At 54.5% G+C, this 17,202-nt stretch overlaps 5 protein-coding genes across 5 annotated transcripts; 2 read left to right on the top strand and 3 right to left on the bottom strand.

Annotated features, from left to right (window-relative positions):
* Positions 1–28: 28 nt before the first annotated feature.
* On the top strand, positions 29–524 carry GUITHDRAFT_110882 (hypothetical protein; the record flags this gene model as incomplete). The annotated part of the gene is made up of 3 exons (XM_005830077.1): positions 29–54; positions 211–439; positions 495–524. 3 exons carry the CDS (start codon positions 29–31, stop codon positions 522–524), a joined length of 285 nt encoding a protein of 94 aa, XP_005830134.1.
* A 38-nt stretch (positions 525–562) lies between these two features.
* GUITHDRAFT_163942 (hypothetical protein) lies at positions 563–4,841 on the bottom strand (the record flags this gene model as incomplete). Its single annotated transcript, XM_005830076.1, has 15 exons — positions 563–867; positions 987–1,094; positions 1,274–1,434; positions 1,674–1,824; positions 2,055–2,125; positions 2,256–2,322; positions 2,516–2,588; positions 2,826–2,921; positions 3,141–3,205; positions 3,411–3,461; positions 3,649–3,723; positions 4,135–4,338; positions 4,397–4,567; positions 4,622–4,694; positions 4,747–4,841. The coding sequence occupies 15 exons, from the start codon at positions 4,839–4,841 to the stop codon at positions 658–660; spliced, it is 1,671 nt and encodes a 556-aa protein (XP_005830133.1). The 3' UTR covers positions 563–657.
* Positions 4,842–5,735: 894 nt separating this feature from the next.
* Positions 5,736–8,111, bottom strand: GUITHDRAFT_153364 (hypothetical protein). The gene is made up of 9 exons (XM_005830075.1): positions 8,076–8,111; positions 7,677–7,750; positions 7,544–7,630; positions 6,978–7,493; positions 6,706–6,794; positions 6,598–6,645; positions 6,436–6,546; positions 5,999–6,238; positions 5,736–5,879 (listed from the first exon to the last, which is right to left on the bottom strand). The coding sequence occupies exons 4-9, from the start codon at positions 7,185–7,187 to the stop codon at positions 5,780–5,782; spliced, it is 798 nt and encodes a 265-aa protein (XP_005830132.1). The 5' UTR covers positions 7,188–7,493; positions 7,544–7,630; positions 7,677–7,750; positions 8,076–8,111; the 3' UTR covers positions 5,736–5,779.
* Positions 8,112–11,983: 3,872 nt separating this feature from the next.
* Positions 11,984–12,310, top strand: GUITHDRAFT_58310 (hypothetical protein; the record flags this gene model as incomplete). The annotated part of the gene is made up of 1 exon (XM_005830074.1): positions 11,984–12,310. A coding segment is annotated over one exon (327 nt), but the record flags the coding sequence as incomplete, so codon positions are not given.
* A 1,523-nt stretch (positions 12,311–13,833) lies between these two features.
* Positions 13,834–17,017, bottom strand: GUITHDRAFT_153363 (hypothetical protein). The gene is made up of 15 exons (XM_005830073.1): positions 16,988–17,017; positions 16,623–16,925; positions 16,278–16,434; positions 16,080–16,177; positions 15,962–16,036; positions 15,681–15,734; positions 15,374–15,449; positions 15,059–15,096; positions 14,778–14,828; positions 14,567–14,641; positions 14,347–14,437; positions 14,185–14,243; positions 14,082–14,135; positions 13,976–14,035; positions 13,834–13,928 (listed from the first exon to the last, which is right to left on the bottom strand). The coding sequence occupies exons 1-15, from the start codon at positions 17,003–17,005 to the stop codon at positions 13,869–13,871; spliced, it is 1,269 nt and encodes a 422-aa protein (XP_005830130.1). The 5' UTR covers positions 17,006–17,017; the 3' UTR covers positions 13,834–13,868.
* Positions 17,018–17,202: the final 185 nt, after the last annotated feature.

The raw sequence follows: 17,202 nt of genomic DNA, 5'->3' as shown, positions 1-17,202 counted from the left end.
CATTGGAATGTTGTTCACATCTCCAAAAATGGAAGGATTATTTGTGCATAGTTGGTTTGTTACAACTCAACATCCTCACTAACATCATCTGTTTCAATCCATTCATTCTCTCTACTGTCCATTTTATATATTCAGTTTTGATAATGCGTTGACTATGATGCATCAATCTGCCGTGCAGCAAGATTTCCCTGACTGACTTGCTCCTCTCAGGATGATCTTCGCCCCCATCCACTTCCTCCGCAACGACCCGTACTCCATGTACGACACCAAGGCCTCCGGCAACTGGTACAAGGCCGACGAGCCATGGGGCGCTTTCCTCCAGACCGATGGCAACCCTGCTGTGACCATCCACCCCTACGAGTCTGATCCCTCCTCCGGATCCTTCAACCCCCAGGCTCACACCACCTGGGTTCCCGTCGACTGGTCCAGCTGGCCCAACGTGAGTGCTGAACGGCTGCAGCGAAGGGAGGCAATTTCTGACGTTTCTTTTGCAGTACAACGTCCACGGCTACGGAGTCTACTAAACAGATCAGATGGACAAAATCCTCTGAGAAGAGCTTGTAGGAATAAAGGGGTTTATTCGATCTCAACAAGTTAGTTTTCATGTTCAACCAAGAATGCGCTTCACATGTTCGCCAACCTGCGTCAGTAGTGAGATTAGAGCGAAGGGAAAGTGATATCAGTCCCAACGTCTTCAGCGAGCTTGTTGGCTGTCTCTTGTTTCCCTGCTTCTGCGTAGACTCTCACGCAGTCCTCGGTACCTGACGGGCGGACAAAGCATCGTCCTTGCTCCACCTTGCTGACGGCGGCGTCAACAGCATCCTGAAGCTCCTTGGGCTCAGTAACGCGCTGCTCGTCTTTGGTCGTCTGTACACAGGCTTCACTCCTCCTTCCATCCTCCCGCCATCCTCTTCCTCCTTTCCTCCTCCTCCTCCTCCCTTCCTCCATCCCTCCACGTGTCCTCCATCCAAGCAGCGTTCACAGACCTTGATGGCGTTGCGGTCCTTGACGAGAACTTTGGTCATGATGGAAGGAAGGTCCTCGTAGTATCCCGCCCACTGCTCGAGCGAGATCCCCTCCACCTCCAAGACCACCTGGAGGAGAAAAGCATCAGCTCTTGGCTGCTGAGACAGGGAGGAAGAGGATGCCACGATAAGTGAAGGGGAAGAGGGAGGGAGGGGGAGGGAGGGGAAGAGGGAGGAAGGGATGGATAGAGAAAGGAGGCCAACGGAACGGGGAGGGAGGAGAGGAAAGGAATGAGAATCTCTACTACCATGACGGCAAGGAGGTCAGAGAGGGCATCGCCAATCGCTGGGTTGATCAGGGAGGCGAACGCATGCAGTGTCTGCGCAGCAGCATCGCCTCCTCTGCTCCTCTCCTCGATCTTGGAGCGAGCGGAGTCGCTGAAGATGACGGTCCCGTGCCCGTTAGCCTCTGCTCACTCAGGTTAGACGAGAGAGGGAGGAAGAGGAGGAGGAGGAGGAGGAGGTGGTGGTGGTGGTGGTGGAGCAGCAGCAGCAGCAGCAGCAGCAGGTGGTGGTGGTGGTGGTGGCGGCGGCGGTGGGATTGTTTGGAAGAGGAGAGGGAAGGAGAGAAGGGGATCAAGGAGAAGACAGTGAATGAGAACAATGCGAGGAGAGGTCGAGGAGGAAGCAGGAGGAGGAGGAAGTGACCGAAGTAGACGCCGATGTCATAGTGGAGCGCTTGATGATGAAGATGTTTCACCCCCGTGGCCACACAGCTCACTTCCCCTGTCACGTTCTCCTTATGCTTGGCGAGAACGGAAGACATGAACGAGGTAGAGGAGCCGTTGGCGTAGGCCGTCTGTGAAGGTAAGTGGAGTGAGGGAGAGGTAGAAGAGGTCAAGACGAGATGGAGGGAGGAGTGGAAAAGCGGCAAACTAAGAGGAAGAGCAGGAGCAGGAGCAGGAGCAGGAGCAGGAGCAGGAGCAGGAGCAGGAGCAGGAGCAGGAGCAGGAGCAGGAGCAGGAGCAGGAGCAGGAGCAGGAGCAGGAGCAGGAGCAGGAGCAGGAAGATTGGGGGCTTAACATTCACCTGAACGATCCCGAGCGAAAGTTTCAGCTTGCTGGCATCGAGGAGGTGGCACAGGTAGACGGAAAATAGTGCTGCAGGTTTAATAAGATCGCCTCCTCCTCTCCTGCACCCCCTTTCCGGCCCTCCTCTCATCTTCATCTCTCCTCCCTGCTCCTCCTTGTCCTCCTCCTTGTCCTCGTCCCCTCCATCTCTCTAGAGCACCTGCGATCTTGTCGCCATCGAGGAGGACGAGGTTGCTGTCCTTTTTGTACCAGACGACCACACGATCCTGAGAGGTATGGGCATCAGAAGTGGAGCAGAAAAATGGGAAGGAGATACACAAGGAGGGAGGAAGAAGAGGAGGAAGTAAAACAGGACAAACAGGGGGAAGTAAGGGAGGAAGAGGAGTGAGTCGGGGGAAGGAGGGGGAGAAGGAGGGAGGAAGTCCGAGGAAGGAGGGGGAGGAGTGAAGAGGGCCGCACAGCATCTCCGTCGAAGCTCGCAAACTTATCGTTCCCCCCTGACGCCGGTACACCTGATGGAAGCTTCCTGCTCCTGCTCGTCCTGTTAGTATCTAGTCGTCCTCTACCTCCTCCCTCCTCCTTTTCCCCTCCTGCCCCCCCTTTCACCTACTGCCTCCCCTTTCACCTCCTTCCTCCCTTCTTCTTTCTCCTTTCCCCTCGTCCCTCCTTCTGCCTCATTGTCATTCCTCCCTCCTCCCTCTTCCTCATCTACATCCCTCCTTTCCTCCTCATTTTCCTTCCTGCCTCTCCGTCTTCTGCCTCCTCTTACTTCTGCACGTGCTCTGCTCCACATCCCTCGTTGAGCAGCTCAGGGTCCCCATCCCCAACGTTGAAGGGGACGAGGGAGAAGCCGATGGAATGCTCGCTGTCCTTCCGGTCAGTGGAAGAGAAGAGCGACAGGTTGAGCGAGGTAGGAAGGAAGGAGGGAGGAAAAGGAGGGACGGTAGGGGAGGGGAAGGAGGGAGATGGGAGGATGTGGGATGTGGAAGGAGAGTGGAAGGGAGGGAGCGGAGTGCGTAGAAGAGTAGAGCGGGAGGAAGGGAAGGAACAGAAAGAGGAGGGGGAGCAGGAGACAAGACGAAACCTCAAGGTCTTGTTCATTTCTTCCACAGCCTTCGCTCCAACTCCATTGGCGCAGTCAACGTGAAACTGCCATGGTCAGAGGAGATGATCAGCATATTACCAATAAAAATCATCCCAACAATCTCCTGCCTCTCTTCACTTGCTGATCCACTTGCTTGCAAACTGCGAATGCAACATCTCTTTCTGCTCTGCTCTGCTCTGCTCTGCTCTGCTCTGCTCTGCTCTGCTCTGCTCTGCTCTGCTCTGCTCTGCTCTCTTTGCCCCTCCTCACCTTCACGTTTGTCTGTTTAGATCCAAGAAGAACCTTCAGGGCCTGTGCGTGCTGGATGGCATGTCAAGATTCATGAGAGGCCCTCCTCCTCCACTCCTCCCCTCCTCTCCTCCTCCTCCTCCCCTCGTACACATCCTCTTGCTTCTCCTCTTTCCTTCCTCCCTCTCCCTTCTGCTCCTTCTCCCCTTCCTACTTGTCTCTCCTGTCCCCACCCGCTCCTCCTCCTGCTTCTCCTCACCTCCTCGTAGTATCCTTGAAGAGGAGGAACTTGACCGTCTCCCTTCTGGTTTGCACGCAGAACAGCCCAATGGACCTTGAAGAATTTATGAGGAGGAGGGAGGAAGGGGAGGATTGCGTTGAGCAGTTGGAGGAGAGGGAGGAGAGGAGGAGGAAGGAGGAGAGAGAAGAGCAGAGGGAGGAGGAGGACAAGGTGGATATGCCACGGAGAACCAGTGTTGAGTATGAGCATGAGAAAAAGGCAGGGGAGGAGCGAGAAGAGCAGACGAGGATAATGATGAGAGCGGGGGAGATGGAGGGAGAGGGAGAAGGAGAGGGGGAGGGAGAGGGGGAGGGAGAGGGGGAGGGGGAGGGAGAGGGAGAGGGCGAGGGAGAGGGGGAGGGAGAAGGAGAGGGAGAGGGAGAGGGAGAGGGAGAGGGAGAGGGAGAGGGGGAGGGAGAGGGAGAGGGGGAGGGAGAGGGAGTAACGGAGGAGGACGGAAGTCACCTGAGGTGTTGTGACGATACCCAGGTCGACAACTTTGGCTCCTTCACCCCCACACGTGTCATGCCAACGGCAAACTCCCCCTCCTCTATCACCGCAGGTCAGGATCCCTTGCTTCACGAGCTCTGCCAGCTTCGGAGAGCTGACGCGGGTGTCCCTTCCGAGGACGACGGTAGCAGAGCCACCAGCGGCCTGGCTGTTGAAGTCCTGGAAGGAATGAGGAGGTGAGAAGGACAAGAACTTTCACTTCCTCCTACTCCCTCACCGGGTAGAAACTGTCGATGGTCGAGCTCATGTCAGCCTCGTCCGTCGAGTTTGCAAGTCTCGTAGCGAAGACTTCCCACTCATGCACCAGCATCCCGCCATCCTGGTCGACGATCTTGCTCCCGTTGTCCGCTGCCGGGTTGTGTGACGCCGTGACCATCACCCCCACCATCTCATCCTCAGGTCAGAGGCAAGCACACAAGTCCGCCCGCGGCTCCTCCACAACCTTGTGGGTCTGCAGCGATCGGAGGGCCGCGACGACTCCGACTCGGAACATGACGCACTCCAGCATGTCGGCACTGCTCACAGACACCATGAGCAAGCAGGCATCCTCCTACCTCCACCACTCACTTGGCGCGGAACCCTGCGGTGCCATAGGTGATGGTCTTGCCGCTCAATGCAGGAGGACCCTTCTGAAGGATAGCAGAAGCGAGCGCTTTGGACATGCCTGATCTCAAGTGCAAGTCACTTGTTGTCGTAACGTTTCTTCTCTTCGGTTTCAAGGTGAGGACTCATATGATTCTCACTCTTGCCCCCTGACATGTTATCTACTACCTTAACCTCTCTGCCTCCTCCTCTGCCTCTACCTTGCATCTTGATGCTTTGTTAGCTTTTCATCCTTACCGATAGTTGTTCTCTACTCACGAAACACTCTAACCTGCCTGCCTGCCTGCCTATCTACAAGAGCTGTGACTTCCCCGCCAATGTTCGCTGGAAGCCTTCTAGGTCTCTTGATCCATCTCTACCTTGTTCAAACCATAGACCTCCTCCAGCTCCTCCTGCTGCTACTCTCCGTTGCCCTTGCTCCTGCTGCTACTCTCCGTTGCCCTAGCTCTCACAGTTGTCCTCGTCCTCGTCCTCGTCCTCCTCCTCCCCTCCTCCTGCCTCCACTTATTCTCCACAACATGCGGCCATCCCTCTGACATCATCGCTACAGATCCCAACCACCCTACCTTGGTGAGGGGTGCATTGCTCGAAACTAACCCAACACCGGTGATTTTATATACGACATATACGGGTAGTCTGTAATGCAGTACCCCACCCAGTTCACCGCTTCTCCCTTCCCCAGCAGACTGTCGGGGACGAGCAAGTGAGCATGAGCGGGAGCAAGAGGAGACGAAGGGGAGAAGTAGGGAGTAGAGGAGGAGGAGGAGGAGCAGGAGGAGCAGGAGGAGCAGGAGGAGGAGGAGGAGGAGGAGGAGGAGGAGGAGCAGGAGGAGGAGCAGGAGGAGGGGGAGGAGGAGGAGGAGCAGGAGCAGGAGGAGCAGGAGCAGGAGCAGGAGCAGCAGGACGAGGACGAGGACGAGGACGAGGACGAGGACGAGGACGAGGAGGAAGTCGACAGATCAAGTTCGTTCATGGAATGCAAGGATCCGGCGGAGCATTAGCCGACAAGCGTATCGCGCTGGATGAAAACGAAATCTTCGCCGCTCCCATCGCCATCCGCCTGTCCCGAGGAGCCGCAACTTGACGAGCAGGAGTATCTGAAACAGCAAGTCACCACCTGCTCCTCCTCCTCCACACCACCACCACCACCACCACCACCACATCTTTCCTTCTCCTCCTCGCTCCTCCTCCTCCTCCTCCACATCTTCGGTCTCACATGATCGCTACCCCACAGTCCATCCCTTCATCTCCCTTGGGAGCGAAGGCTTCGACCCCGAGCTCGTAGAACAGGCCCGGCATCGCCTGCATCTCGTACACTCGGCTCGACCCGCACCGGGGGCATGGCGGGACTTCGGTACACTGCGCTTCCGAGCTCTGCCATAGCGGCTCGCCATTCCAGCAGTACCGGAGGACTTGCTCAGGCGCTCTTGCTACACGCTTGCGGAACTTGCGGAACCTGACAAAAGAAATGAGGAGAGAAGCTGGCAGGAAGAGTGAGAGGAGAGGAGAGGAGAGGAGGAGGCAGGGGAGGATTATCGAAAAGAGAACAGGAGGTGGACGGTGGGAACTAGAACAAGAGCAAGCGAGAGAGGAGGAGGAGGAGGAGGAGGAGGAGGAGGAGGAGGAGGAGGAGGAGGAGGAGGAGCGACGCACTGTTTGTCTCCTTTAGTTGACTCGTGCTCTTCTCCACTCCACAGGGCAGCGCTGCCCCCTCCCGAAGTTTCATTGAGCTCGGCAACCACCTGCTCCGCCAGCTCCTTGTACCTGAAAGGGCCGGGATAAGAAGAGACAGGCTTCGTGCACTGCAGTGACTACTTCGCCAAGTCTTTGTCCTCCTCCGGCTCCGGCTCGGCATCGTACTCGCTGCATGTCACTATCAGCAGGATCGAATCGATTTGTCTCCCCAATCAGCAGCATCCCTACATGTAATAGCAGGGAAAGAAAGCTTTCACTTGTTCGCCTTGGTTCGATGAGTGACTATCAGACTCTGCATTGAATACTCCAGCCATAACCTTGCAATTCATGTTATATGAAGTCCCTCGCCTCCAACTCATCATTCATTTGCATGACCACCACCAGCAGCAGCAGCACCAACATCAGCACCAACAACAACAACATGGTTCGTTCCTCCTCCTCTCCCCTCCCCCCCCTCCCCTCCTCCTCCTCCTCCTCCTCCTCCTTTCTGTCTCTCCTACCGGAACAAACTCCGCCGCTCCCACATCCAATCCAGCCTTTGCTCCGGACTGATTCTTTCCCTTCTTCTTCCTCCTCCTCCCAGCCTTGTCGCTCTCAGCGTCAGCATGCTGCCCTTCGGCGTCTCTGCCCGCATTCATCTTCATGTCCTGCACCTTCTGCTGGAGAGAGAGGAGATCTTGAGGGATACTTCGATCCCCCGCCTCTTCCATGCCCCAGTTGTCCTCACCAGCATCTCCTTCAGGAGCCGAACTCTTTCCTCCGTCGCTACATGCTGCTGCTGGTTGTGGTAATGCTACAGCACCTCCTTCGTTCCAGTCACTCGCGTCCTCGCACCCCCAGGCTGCATCATCCTTGGTAAAGAGCGGTCGTGGCTGAGGTTTGGAGTTTGGCTGCACTTTCACTTGTTGATGCTCAGATGAGATGTCGTCGTCAAGCTTGTTCCAGCGTTTCTGAACTCTTAACGCCTTCCAGGATCCTGGTTGACTTTGACATTTACTTCTTACACATGCAAACAGCTGAAAAATGCACAGGTCACAAAAATTCATTGGAAGAGAAGTTGCATGACATCCTCACGTAAAGGTTTCTTCTCAGCACGTTGGTGTCTGTGTTGAGTTGGAGCAACAAGTAAAGATTGTTGTTGCAAGCATCACAACTGTAAGTACTTCAGATTTCAAGAAATGGTGCGCTCTTCTTAACACGTGATCGGGAAGTCTACGTCGATCCCTTCAATCCAGCATGGATTTCCTCCTGCTATCGAGTCTTCTGGCTTCGGCTGTAATCATCAATCAATCATGTTTACTTAGAACATTTCCGCAGTAACAATCTGCCCCATGAACATGCATGTGCCAGTCTCTCCTTTCATTCTTGCCACGAACTTCCTTGTTCCTCGCTGCTCTCAACAAACTTCTCGTGTTTAATCGTGTTGTTACTTTACCCCACTTTCTCTCTTCCAACTCTCCCCCTCCCTCGCTCCCTCCTTCGCTCCCTCCCTCCCTCATCTTCCTTCCTGCCAATTCTCTCCACATCCTCCATCCATCCTCTTCCTCCCTACTACCTCCCTCCTTCTCCCCCCCCTCCCTCCTCTGCCCTCCTCGCACCTCGGTTGCTTCTTCGCCGATAAAACCAAGCTGTGCCATTGGCAAGGACACGTGAAGCTGGTCACGTACCAGTCACGTTACCGGCGCTTTTGGCAGGAGGAGGAATGCCAGGCGAGGTAGAGGAGTGTATAATGTATGATGATGATGATGTATGATGATGTATGATGATGATGATGTATGATGATGTATGATGTATGATGTTGTTTGATGTTGTATGATGTGTGATGTGTGATGTATGATGATGATGATGTATGATGATGATGACGACGATGTATTATGATAATGATGTATAATTTATGATGATGATGTACGAGGATGATGATGTATGATGTATAATGATGTATGATGATGATGTATGATGATGAAGATTGTGAGTGGAGGACACAGGTGAAAATCGGCGGGGATTCGACCAAGATGATATAAGAACGAGTATACAGTTAAAGAGCTTGACTGATTGCTGTAGCTAGTGCAAAGTCGATGCCCAAGACCTGCGTCATGGACCACCGGATCTCTCGCAGCTGCTCGACCGTTTCTAACCCAGCGGACTGGGCATCAAGATCAGTTTCGGGCACGATGTGCAGCAGCAAAGGATTACAGCCAGGGTGTACGACAGGTATTCCTTCTGCGACGGATCGACGTCCAGGGACCCCAAGAATGCGGACAGCTCCCCGCTGAGAGGAGGCAACCCATCACCTGCGAACACAGCTTCACTGGAGCATCCTGGCCCCCGGACACTCACCCGATTCGTAATCATCCTCGTCGTATCCTTCAGAGCCTTCGCTTGGAGAGTAGCACTCCAAATTTGGATCTGCACACCAAGTCAGACCGATGCCTGCCACATGCTCTACCGAGGAGGAGAGCAAGGGAGGGCAGGTAGCGTTAGCAAACCTAAATCCCAGGGAGCAGCGTTCATGTTCGCAGACTGAGAGTATATGACGTTGAGCGCTGCACTGAAGATCCACATCGACCCGTCCGGCTCCGTGTGAATGTATTTCTTGTCAAGGCCCTTGGCCGTCCAACTGCAGCAAGGGTAGAGTTCAGAGGGGTTGAGGCGCCAGTTGCCAGAGGGAACCTCTCGACGGAGTCAGGAGTCCATTCCCACATTCCACTTGCAATGTCGAATTGCGGCACATCGTGCTCGAGCGCCTCGGCGACTTGATCTTTCTCTAACGAACTCATCTGTGGTAGATGATGAGATGAAAGTTGGCAGCTGTTGTAGTTCGAAAGGTCTCCCTCACCAGTTGTATTGAGAGCTCGCTGCCAAGAGTCTCGAGAAGGACTGCAGGAGATTCAAGAAGTCACAGCGAGAAAAGTGCAAGGAAAGAAGCCAGTCAACTCACTTTGAGGATCCAAGGAGCGCAGGCTATGGAGATCGTAGCACCCAGCTTGTTCAAGGTGCTGGGACGGGATTTTGATTCCCTCCCTGTAGATGGCAAGAGATAAGCCAAGAAATAATTCCCACAGTCAGAATCACCTTTTGAGAAAGTTTATCAGGTCCTTTGCATCCTCCAATTCAGCGTAGGGACGTTTTTGGAACAGAGTTTTTTGAAACTTACGCAGAGCAAACGCCTTGGATTCAACCTGTAGATCCGATCACTCCTTCAATCTGTTTGCTCCGAGGTATGTCTCAGACCTCGTCCGAAGGATTTTTAGTAGAAAATATTAGAATGCAATTGTCGCTGCGATCCTGATTGGAAGTAGAAATTGCAGAAGCTATCTTGTCGAGGCTATCAGCAGACTTGTCGTATATCTCATCGACATTTGCAACAATGGCAACTTTGAACGACGGAAGATTGGATGCTTTGGCGATTTCTGATGCGCTAACAATACATACATGAGCATCATTGCTGCAGCTTTTCGCAATCTTGGGTACGAAGCTCAACAAACCAGCAACACTTGTCAAGGCGTTGTACAGATCATCTGATAGGCTGTCTTTGCTAGTTACAACCAGAGCTTGTAGCTTGTGATCCTGTGCAGCTTGCAGGTAATGAAATATTGACAGTGCGATACAATTCTCCATCGCTTCCTTGTCGTATGTGTATGTTTCGACGAAATGTCCTGCCACAGCCATGGGTGCGGTAAAGGCTTCAACAGTTCGTGGGGGCCGCGATATCCTGCAGAAAGTCATCTGACGATGAGCCCATGTGATGGAATACACAAGACAAGATCTCGAAGATTCCATAGGATGTTCACTATTACATCATCTTGAACATCGAAAGGGCGGAGGAAGGGACAGGATTGAAAGTATGAGCGCAACAAAACTCACTTCAGAGCCTCCAGGACGCGAGGAAGGGAGTCTTTCTTCGCCCAGCTTGAGGACAGGGGCTCCCATGAGGAGAGGAGCAGGGGAGGAGGAGAAGGAAGAGAGAAGAGTCGGGCCTCTCCCGTTAGGACCTCCATCTTCACCGCTCGTGGCTTCGCCATAATGGGGGGTCGCAGCTTGGGGGGTGGGGTAGACTGTAGGAGTTGTCGGGGTAGTCCAGATTTGAAGTGGGTGAAAGAGTTTTTTTCAAAAAATGTTATATGTTCAAAACAGGATCAATAAATTTGAAAATAACGAGAATAATTTGGCACATTTGCAGGATTGATAGGAGGACGACCTGTTTTTCCCGCTGCCCCTCGACATGGTAGGTTTGTGGGTACGAGGAAGAGGAATGGGGGAGAGGCGAATGCCAGGAGGCTGATGACGATGTATGAGCGAACTTGAATGCTGCTGTTGCTGCATGACTTGCGAGCTTCCTCCCCTGTTTGTCTTCTCTTGAAAAGCATGTGTCGGATTGCTTGTCTTGTATCTGTTTTCGCCATGTGAGTAAAATTAAATGCTACTCAATGATTTTTTTGAGAGCAGCAGTAGTGGTTTTCCTCTTCCCTCCCCTCTCCGCTCCCCTGCCCCTCCCCGCCCCCTGCCAGTGCCAACCCCCCCTTAATTGTCCTCCTGTCCCCTCCCTCTCCACTCTCCTCCTCGCACCTTCCCACCTACACAACAGTTGTCAACTTCCACAACTGCTTCCCCCCCACCCCCCCCCCCCCCACCTCCGTCCCCTTTTGTTCCGATTTGTCGCTCGCGCGTCCTCGTGTTGCCTGCATCATCTGTGTTGCTGACCTCTCTGCTCTCAGATGCCCGATGATGACAGCGACGATGAGTTTCACGAGCAAATGCATGACAGTGAATCCGGATCCGAGGAGCATGCCGCTGCTGACCTGGTCGATACCTCGGATGCCAGCGAACCCGACAGCATGGACGAAGGAGACAGCGACGGGAGCGACGAGGAGGCAGAATCCAAGAAGCAAACATCTCACCACAAGAAGTCAAGCTCGTCTCCCTCTAAGGAGCATGAGGTGATCACGGTGACCGACGGGGTGACGAGGTACATGTTCGAGCGCCAGGTCAAGTATCGCAAGAAGGGATCGCACAGGAAGAGCTTCGAGATCGAGTTCGTGCTCAAGTCGGGGGTGGAGACTGACAGGCAGGTGGTGCTGAAAACCATCTACGACGTCAAGAAGTTCCTCGAAGCTAAGGAGATCGATGAGGATGAGGCCTCGAGGTTTGATTTCGGCACCGGGAACGGGAAGTCAGACGCTGATGCTGCTCAGAAATCCTCTCAGTCCAAAGGTCGTTCTGACTTGCTCGCTGCCTCCCCCTCCTCCTCCTCCTCCTCCTCCTCCTCCTCCTCCCCTCTCCGTAGCTCCTCTCGCCTTCTCTGACTTCGGTGCACAGGTCGAAGCTTCAAGGGAGGATCAAAACGAAAGGTAGGTGATCCTCGTGCCCCCCCATCGCCTGACTTGCCACAGGCTGCTGAGCCACGCAAAGCTACTCCGAACAAGAAGTCCAAGATTATGTCTGGCGACCTTCACCCTCTCAGGTAAACTCGATGCCTGCTCAACCTCCCCTGAGTTTCTCGTCCAGCAAATGTTTCTTGATCCTCGAAGAGCTCAGGAAGAAGAAATCAGCTGATATCTTCAACTGCCCGGTGGACACAAGGACTGTACCAGACTATCGACAAGTCATTGAGAACCCGATGGATTTGGGAACGATTGTGGATCAGCTTGTCGATGGGTCGTATCAGACAGCGCACGATGTCCGCAAGGACGTTACTCTGGTTTGGAAGAACTGCATTCTTTACAACGGGATCGACTCTCCTCTGGCAACGGATGCTTTCAAGCTCGCAAAGAGTTTCGACGAGCGTTTCAAGGAAGAGATCGCCCCCCCTCAACATCAGGGGATGAAGGATTTCTCCGATGGACAGCAGTGGGTGGGGAAGAAGGTTGAAGTGTTCTGGTTTGACGACCAAGAGTGGTATCATGGAATGATAGTTGGATACGATAAGGAGAGAGAGAATGGATGCTACAAGATCAAGTACAACGATGACGAGGAGGAATGGATTGACCTGCCCGATCACGACGTCGCCGTCACCGACAACTGGGACGGCATGGCTGATCAACTTGCTCCTTGGGAGGGAGCAGGAGCTCTGAGGGCTGCTGGACTCTCCGCAGCTCGTCCCCAACGGGCACGTCAGCACACGAAGCTGTTTGCTCCAACGGAGTCTGCCTTCCAGAACAAGTCGAGGTCCAAGAAAGGTGCAGAAGTAAAGGCGTCTCACATGACAGGGGAAGTTGGAGGAGCGGGGGGCGGGGGAGCTGGGGCTGGAGCTGGAGCTGGGGCTGCAGGAGAGGCTGTCGTGGACAGTTTCGATGTTGGAGGAGACAAAGTGGCCTCTGGCTTCGTGTGCGACGATGGGCTGCCATGTGGAGAAGTTTGCCGCTGTCGTTTCCTCTTCTGGTACTGGAGGAGGAGGAGGAGGAGGAGGAGGATGACGAGACGCTAGGTGTCGCTTCAAGTCGAGGAAAGGTATCATTCTGGCGCCGAAGGGATCGAGCAAGGCGATGGGGACGAAGCAGGCAAGTGACTTGACTTGAAGCTACGAGTACATGACATTCTTCTGCAGGAGCGATGCTCGTATGCACTCTGCCCTCACCCTACTGTCTCCTCCAACGATAGATGGTGAAGCCATCTCACCTTCCCTTCCCTTCCCTTGACATCCCTCTCCCCAGCCCCCTCCCCTCCAATCTCCTTCCCCCTCTCCTCTCTTCGCTCCTCTCTTCGCTCCTCTCTTCTCTTCGCTCCTCCTCCTAATATTCCTCCTTCCTTTCAACACTATCTCCTGTCTGCTGTTCCTTACCCTCAACTCTGTTACTCTGCTCCTGTTTCTCGGTTTTCTCCCTCGTCGATTCCTCTCGTTTATTTCCCCGCAGGCACTTTGTCAGTCAGCATACGGCCTCCGGCGGTCGCGACTGGTATCACCTCGTCCCTCGTCTTCCACCCCTGCTCCTCTTCCCGTCAAGCTCATCCATCTTCGCTGCTGCTCCTCCTCTCATTTTCTCTCCAGGTCGGAGCTCATGGGACAAACTTTGTGCTCGAGCTGCTTTCAGCAGGTTATTCCTACTTCCCCTCTCGTCCTCGCCAGTTCTCCGTCCCTTCCTCCCCGCTACTCTCTTTTGCTCTCGCCTCTACCGTCATGCCCTCCCTTGCTGCCTTCCCGTCCCATCGCCTTCCCCCTCCTCTCCTTGCATGACTTTCCTTGCAGTATCGCTCTAAGGGAACACTCGCGCGTGCACGCGACATGAACATGTAGAGAAGGAAATCTCTTGTCGCAGAGGAAGCAGAGCAAGCATCAGGCCAGGAGGGCAGCAGGAGCAGGAGCAGGAATATGATGAACAGGAGAAAGAATATGAGGATTAGGATCAGTAGGAGCAGGAGCAGGTTTCTCTTGGGTATATGTGCAAACAAAGGAATTAGTCGTCGTCGTCTTCCTCTCGCTCTCTTGACTTATTCCTCTCATCTTCAACCGTCCCCTGCTCATCATGTATCAGCACAGGAGGAGGAAAGAGAGACAAGGCACCTGCTGCATGCGGATGTGGAGGAGGGTATGAGAAACAGTCCCGATCCTTAAGTCCATGTCCTAGGAGGCGTCAAGAGCGGAAGCAGGGGAGGAGGACAAGGTTTACCTTAATCTCCTTCTTCACCTTCTTCATGGCTTCCTTCAGCTTCACCAAGGGGCCCTGGGAAAAAGTTGAGGAGGAGGAGGAGGAGGAGGAGGAGGAGCGGAACCGTATCCGTCATGCTCTCCCCTCGCTCGTCCATCTGAGATTTTATCTGCTCGAGATTTTCTGCAACACCATCAGCACCTGTCCTCTCCCCTGCTGTCCCCCCCTCCTCTCTTCTCCCTCTCTCCTCCCCTCTGCTTCTCTCTTCCCCCTCTTGTCCTCTCACCTGTAATTTGTGTGAGCTGGTTCGACCGCTCCGAGACGTCTCTGTTCCTCTCATCGAATTTCTTTGTTACCTCCTCCAACTGCTCCTGCACCTGCACAAGATGTCATCCTCCCACCACAAACCAACAACCACTCCCTCCCCTTCCTCTTCGCCCTCCCTCCCTCCTCTCCCTCCCTTCCTCCTCCACCTCCAACTCCTCTTACTCCTTCATTTCCCTTACCTCATGGTATTCTTGCATCAAGTTCTTGTACTGTGAATTCAGATATTTCTCTCGCGTGCTGATACTTTCGATTGCCTGCAAAAACGTCAGGAGAACTCATCCTCCTTCCTCCCCCCCGCGCTTCTCCCTGCCCTTTCTTCACAGCCTGCTCTCCATTCCTCCTCCTCCTCCTCCTCCCTGCCCCCATCTCGCCTCCTCCCATCGTGGCGACCTGTTGGATGGTGTTTGACAACTTGCCAAGATGATCCTGCGTGGACGGGACCTACGGGAGTCCAAGTAAGACGAAGCAGAAACAGAGATGAGGACAGAAGAGCAAGAGAGGAGGAGGAGGAGGAGGAGGAGGAGGAGGAAGAGGAAGAGGAGGAGGGGAGGGGGAGGGGGAGGGAGGGGGGGGGGGGAGGGAGGAGGGAGGAAGGAGGAGGAGGGAGGGGGAGGAGGAGGAGGAGGAGGAGGAGGAGGGAGGGGGAGGAGGCAGGGATCAGCCACACTCACTTTGTTCTCGATGTTTCCTTGCAGCTCTTTCGTTTGTTCTGGAGGGAGTCAGTGAGTGAGAGATGGCACGTCAAGGCAGCACGAGATCAGCTGGAAAGGAGGATGAAGAGAAAGAGAACAAGTGAAGAAGGGAGGAGGGGAGTGGACGGTAGGAGAAGAGACATTGGTGGACGGGAAGAAAAGGAAGGAGGAAGGAAGGCGGGGAGAAGGAATAGGGAGCAGGAGCAGGAGCAGGAGCAGGAGCAGGAGCAGGAGCAGGAGCAGGAGCAAGTAGGAAGAGGGAGCAGGGGAGGGAAGGGGTGAGGAAATTATGACCAAGATGAGTCCGCCACTCCTTGTTGTCGATCTCAACCCTCATCTTCAACAGGGGAGCAACATTCTCCACCTCAATCTGCCACATACGATTGTAAAGACCCTCTCCTGCTCCCACCCCTGTCCAACTCCCCCCTCCTCCCCTCCCCTCCCCTGCTCCCACCCCTGTTCAACTCCCCTCTCCTCCCCTCTCCTCCCCTCCCCTCTCCTGCTCTCACCCCTGTCCAACTCCTCTCTCCTCCCCTCCCCTCCCCTTCCTGTCTCCCCCTCTTCGTCCCTGCTTCTCTCTAACCGACTCTTCTCTGCTCACCTTCCAGGCATTCGGGTCCGTTGCTGACTCGAGAATCTTGTTTTCCCGTGAGACCTGCTGCAACTTCAGCAGCGACCTCCTCCCACTCTTGTTCCTGCCTCTCCCTCTCTCCCTCTCCCTCTCCTCATCCCCTCCTGCCTCTCCCTCCTTCCTCTTCCTTTTCGATCTCTGCACAAGTCTCCTCCTTCCTCCCTGCCCTCACTCCATCATCTTCATTTTCGCCTCCGCACATTCAGTCCTCCTCCTCAACAGTCCACCTGACTGCCGCGATCCGGACTCACCTCCTCTCTCTTGCTCTCGACAGATCCAATCGCGCCAGAGTACGTCTCATCCTCCTCCTCCTCGTTCACCGCCACCTGCTCGGGTTCAGAACAAGACCAGTCGCCAACTTGCTCTCACCGTGTCAGCAATGTCCGTTCCCACCTCTTCCTCCTCGTCCACTGGCGCCTCTTCGGGATAAGAATCGGAGGGATAAGTAGGAGGAGCAAGGCGGATCCCTGTTACACATTTGAACGTCAGCACCTGAACAACTCCTCTCTCCCTCGCTCGCTCCCCTCCTCTCTTCCCTTCCCTCGCTCCTTCCCTCCGAATGCCTACCTTGGGCGTCGATGGCAGCATTGCAGAGGAGGTTGAGGAGCACACAGACAGCTTCGCCGTGTCCTTGCTTCAGCTTCGCTGCCGGGTAGTCGAAGGCGATCTTGGCTCTCTTCACTCCCTCGAGGATGTTGCGGGTGGTGATGTTGGGGTCTTCGAACTGTGAGCGAGATGTGGATTAAGAGCTGGAGAAAGGAAAGAGAGGAGAGGAGGGAGGAGGGAGGAGGGAGGAGGGAGGAGGGAGGAGGGAGGAGGGAAGAAGGGGGGGAGGGGGGAGGAGACAAGAGGAGGTGAAGAGGGAAAGGAGAGAGGAGAAGTGCAGGTGCAGGAAGGAAAGAAAATCGTCACCCTATCAGGCTTCGCAAAGTTGAACCGATTCAGCTTCATCAGCCAGGCAAAGAGAGAGGTGAAGAAGAAGAATTGCTCGTTCGGCTTGGGGTGAGGGACCACGAAGTAAGCCGCATGCAGCCTCCATCGCTCCACATGCTCGTCCGCAAACTCCTCGTACCCCAACAATTTCAACTTCTCCAAGATGTCCGGCATGAGCACAGCTGGGTTCGGCGCCTCCAGTCCTCCTTCTCCTCCTGCTGCTGATGGAGCTCGAGAGCCTTCGTCTCCCCCATCCTCCTCCGCTGCCTCTCCTCGACTTGCCTAGGGGTGAAGAAAGTGCGAGTCATTAGACGTCGGGAAGAGTTCGATGGCAGAAAACTTACCGTCCTCCTCACAGACATGCGCTATAGTAACAACTGCAAGAAAAACATCAGCTCTGACTGCTCATGAGGAGTCGAACATGGGCAGGACAAGATTCTTCTTCAAAACATCTTGTGCATCAGTTTGCTGTGACGAATGGAAACCATCTGCTCTCCCCCTGTCCCTGTAAACTTCTTTCTGTACGCTTCAACTTATTGTTTACAACACTTATCTTCCC

This window comes from Guillardia theta (genome assembly GCF_000315625.1).
Source record: "Guillardia theta CCMP2712 unplaced genomic scaffold GUITHscaffold_48, whole genome shotgun sequence".
Lineage (NCBI taxonomy): Eukaryota > Cryptophyceae > Pyrenomonadales > Geminigeraceae > Guillardia > Guillardia theta.
The sequence above is the reverse complement of the archived record's forward strand: the minus strand, read 5'-3'. Positions and strand labels throughout refer to the sequence as shown.

What these genes read in the sequence shown, in the direction of transcription:
- GUITHDRAFT_153364 (XM_005830075.1), bottom strand. Translation starts at nt 7,187, where the DNA reads ATGGAAGAGGCGGGGGATCGAAGTATCCCTCAAGATCTCCTCTCTCTC. An exon ending in TTCTTTCCCTGCTATTACAT is followed by an intron (nt 6,646 to 6,705) that starts GTAGGGATGCTG and finishes AGTGACATGCAG; the next exon opens with CGAGTACGATGCCGAGCCGG. An exon ending in TCAACTAAAGGAGACAAACA is followed by an intron (nt 6,239 to 6,435) that starts GTGCGTCGCTCC and finishes TTCTTTTGTCAG; the next exon opens with GTTCCGCAAGTTCCGCAAGC.
- GUITHDRAFT_153363 (XM_005830073.1), bottom strand. An exon ending in AAGGAAACATCGAGAACAAA is followed by an intron (nt 14,829 to 15,058) that starts GTGAGTGTGGCT and finishes GGACTCCCGTAG; the next exon opens with GTCCCGTCCACGCAGGATCA. An exon ending in AGGTGAAGAAGGAGATTAAG is followed by an intron (nt 14,036 to 14,081) that starts GTAAACCTTGTC and finishes GACGCCTCCTAG; the next exon opens with GACATGGACTTAAGGATCGG.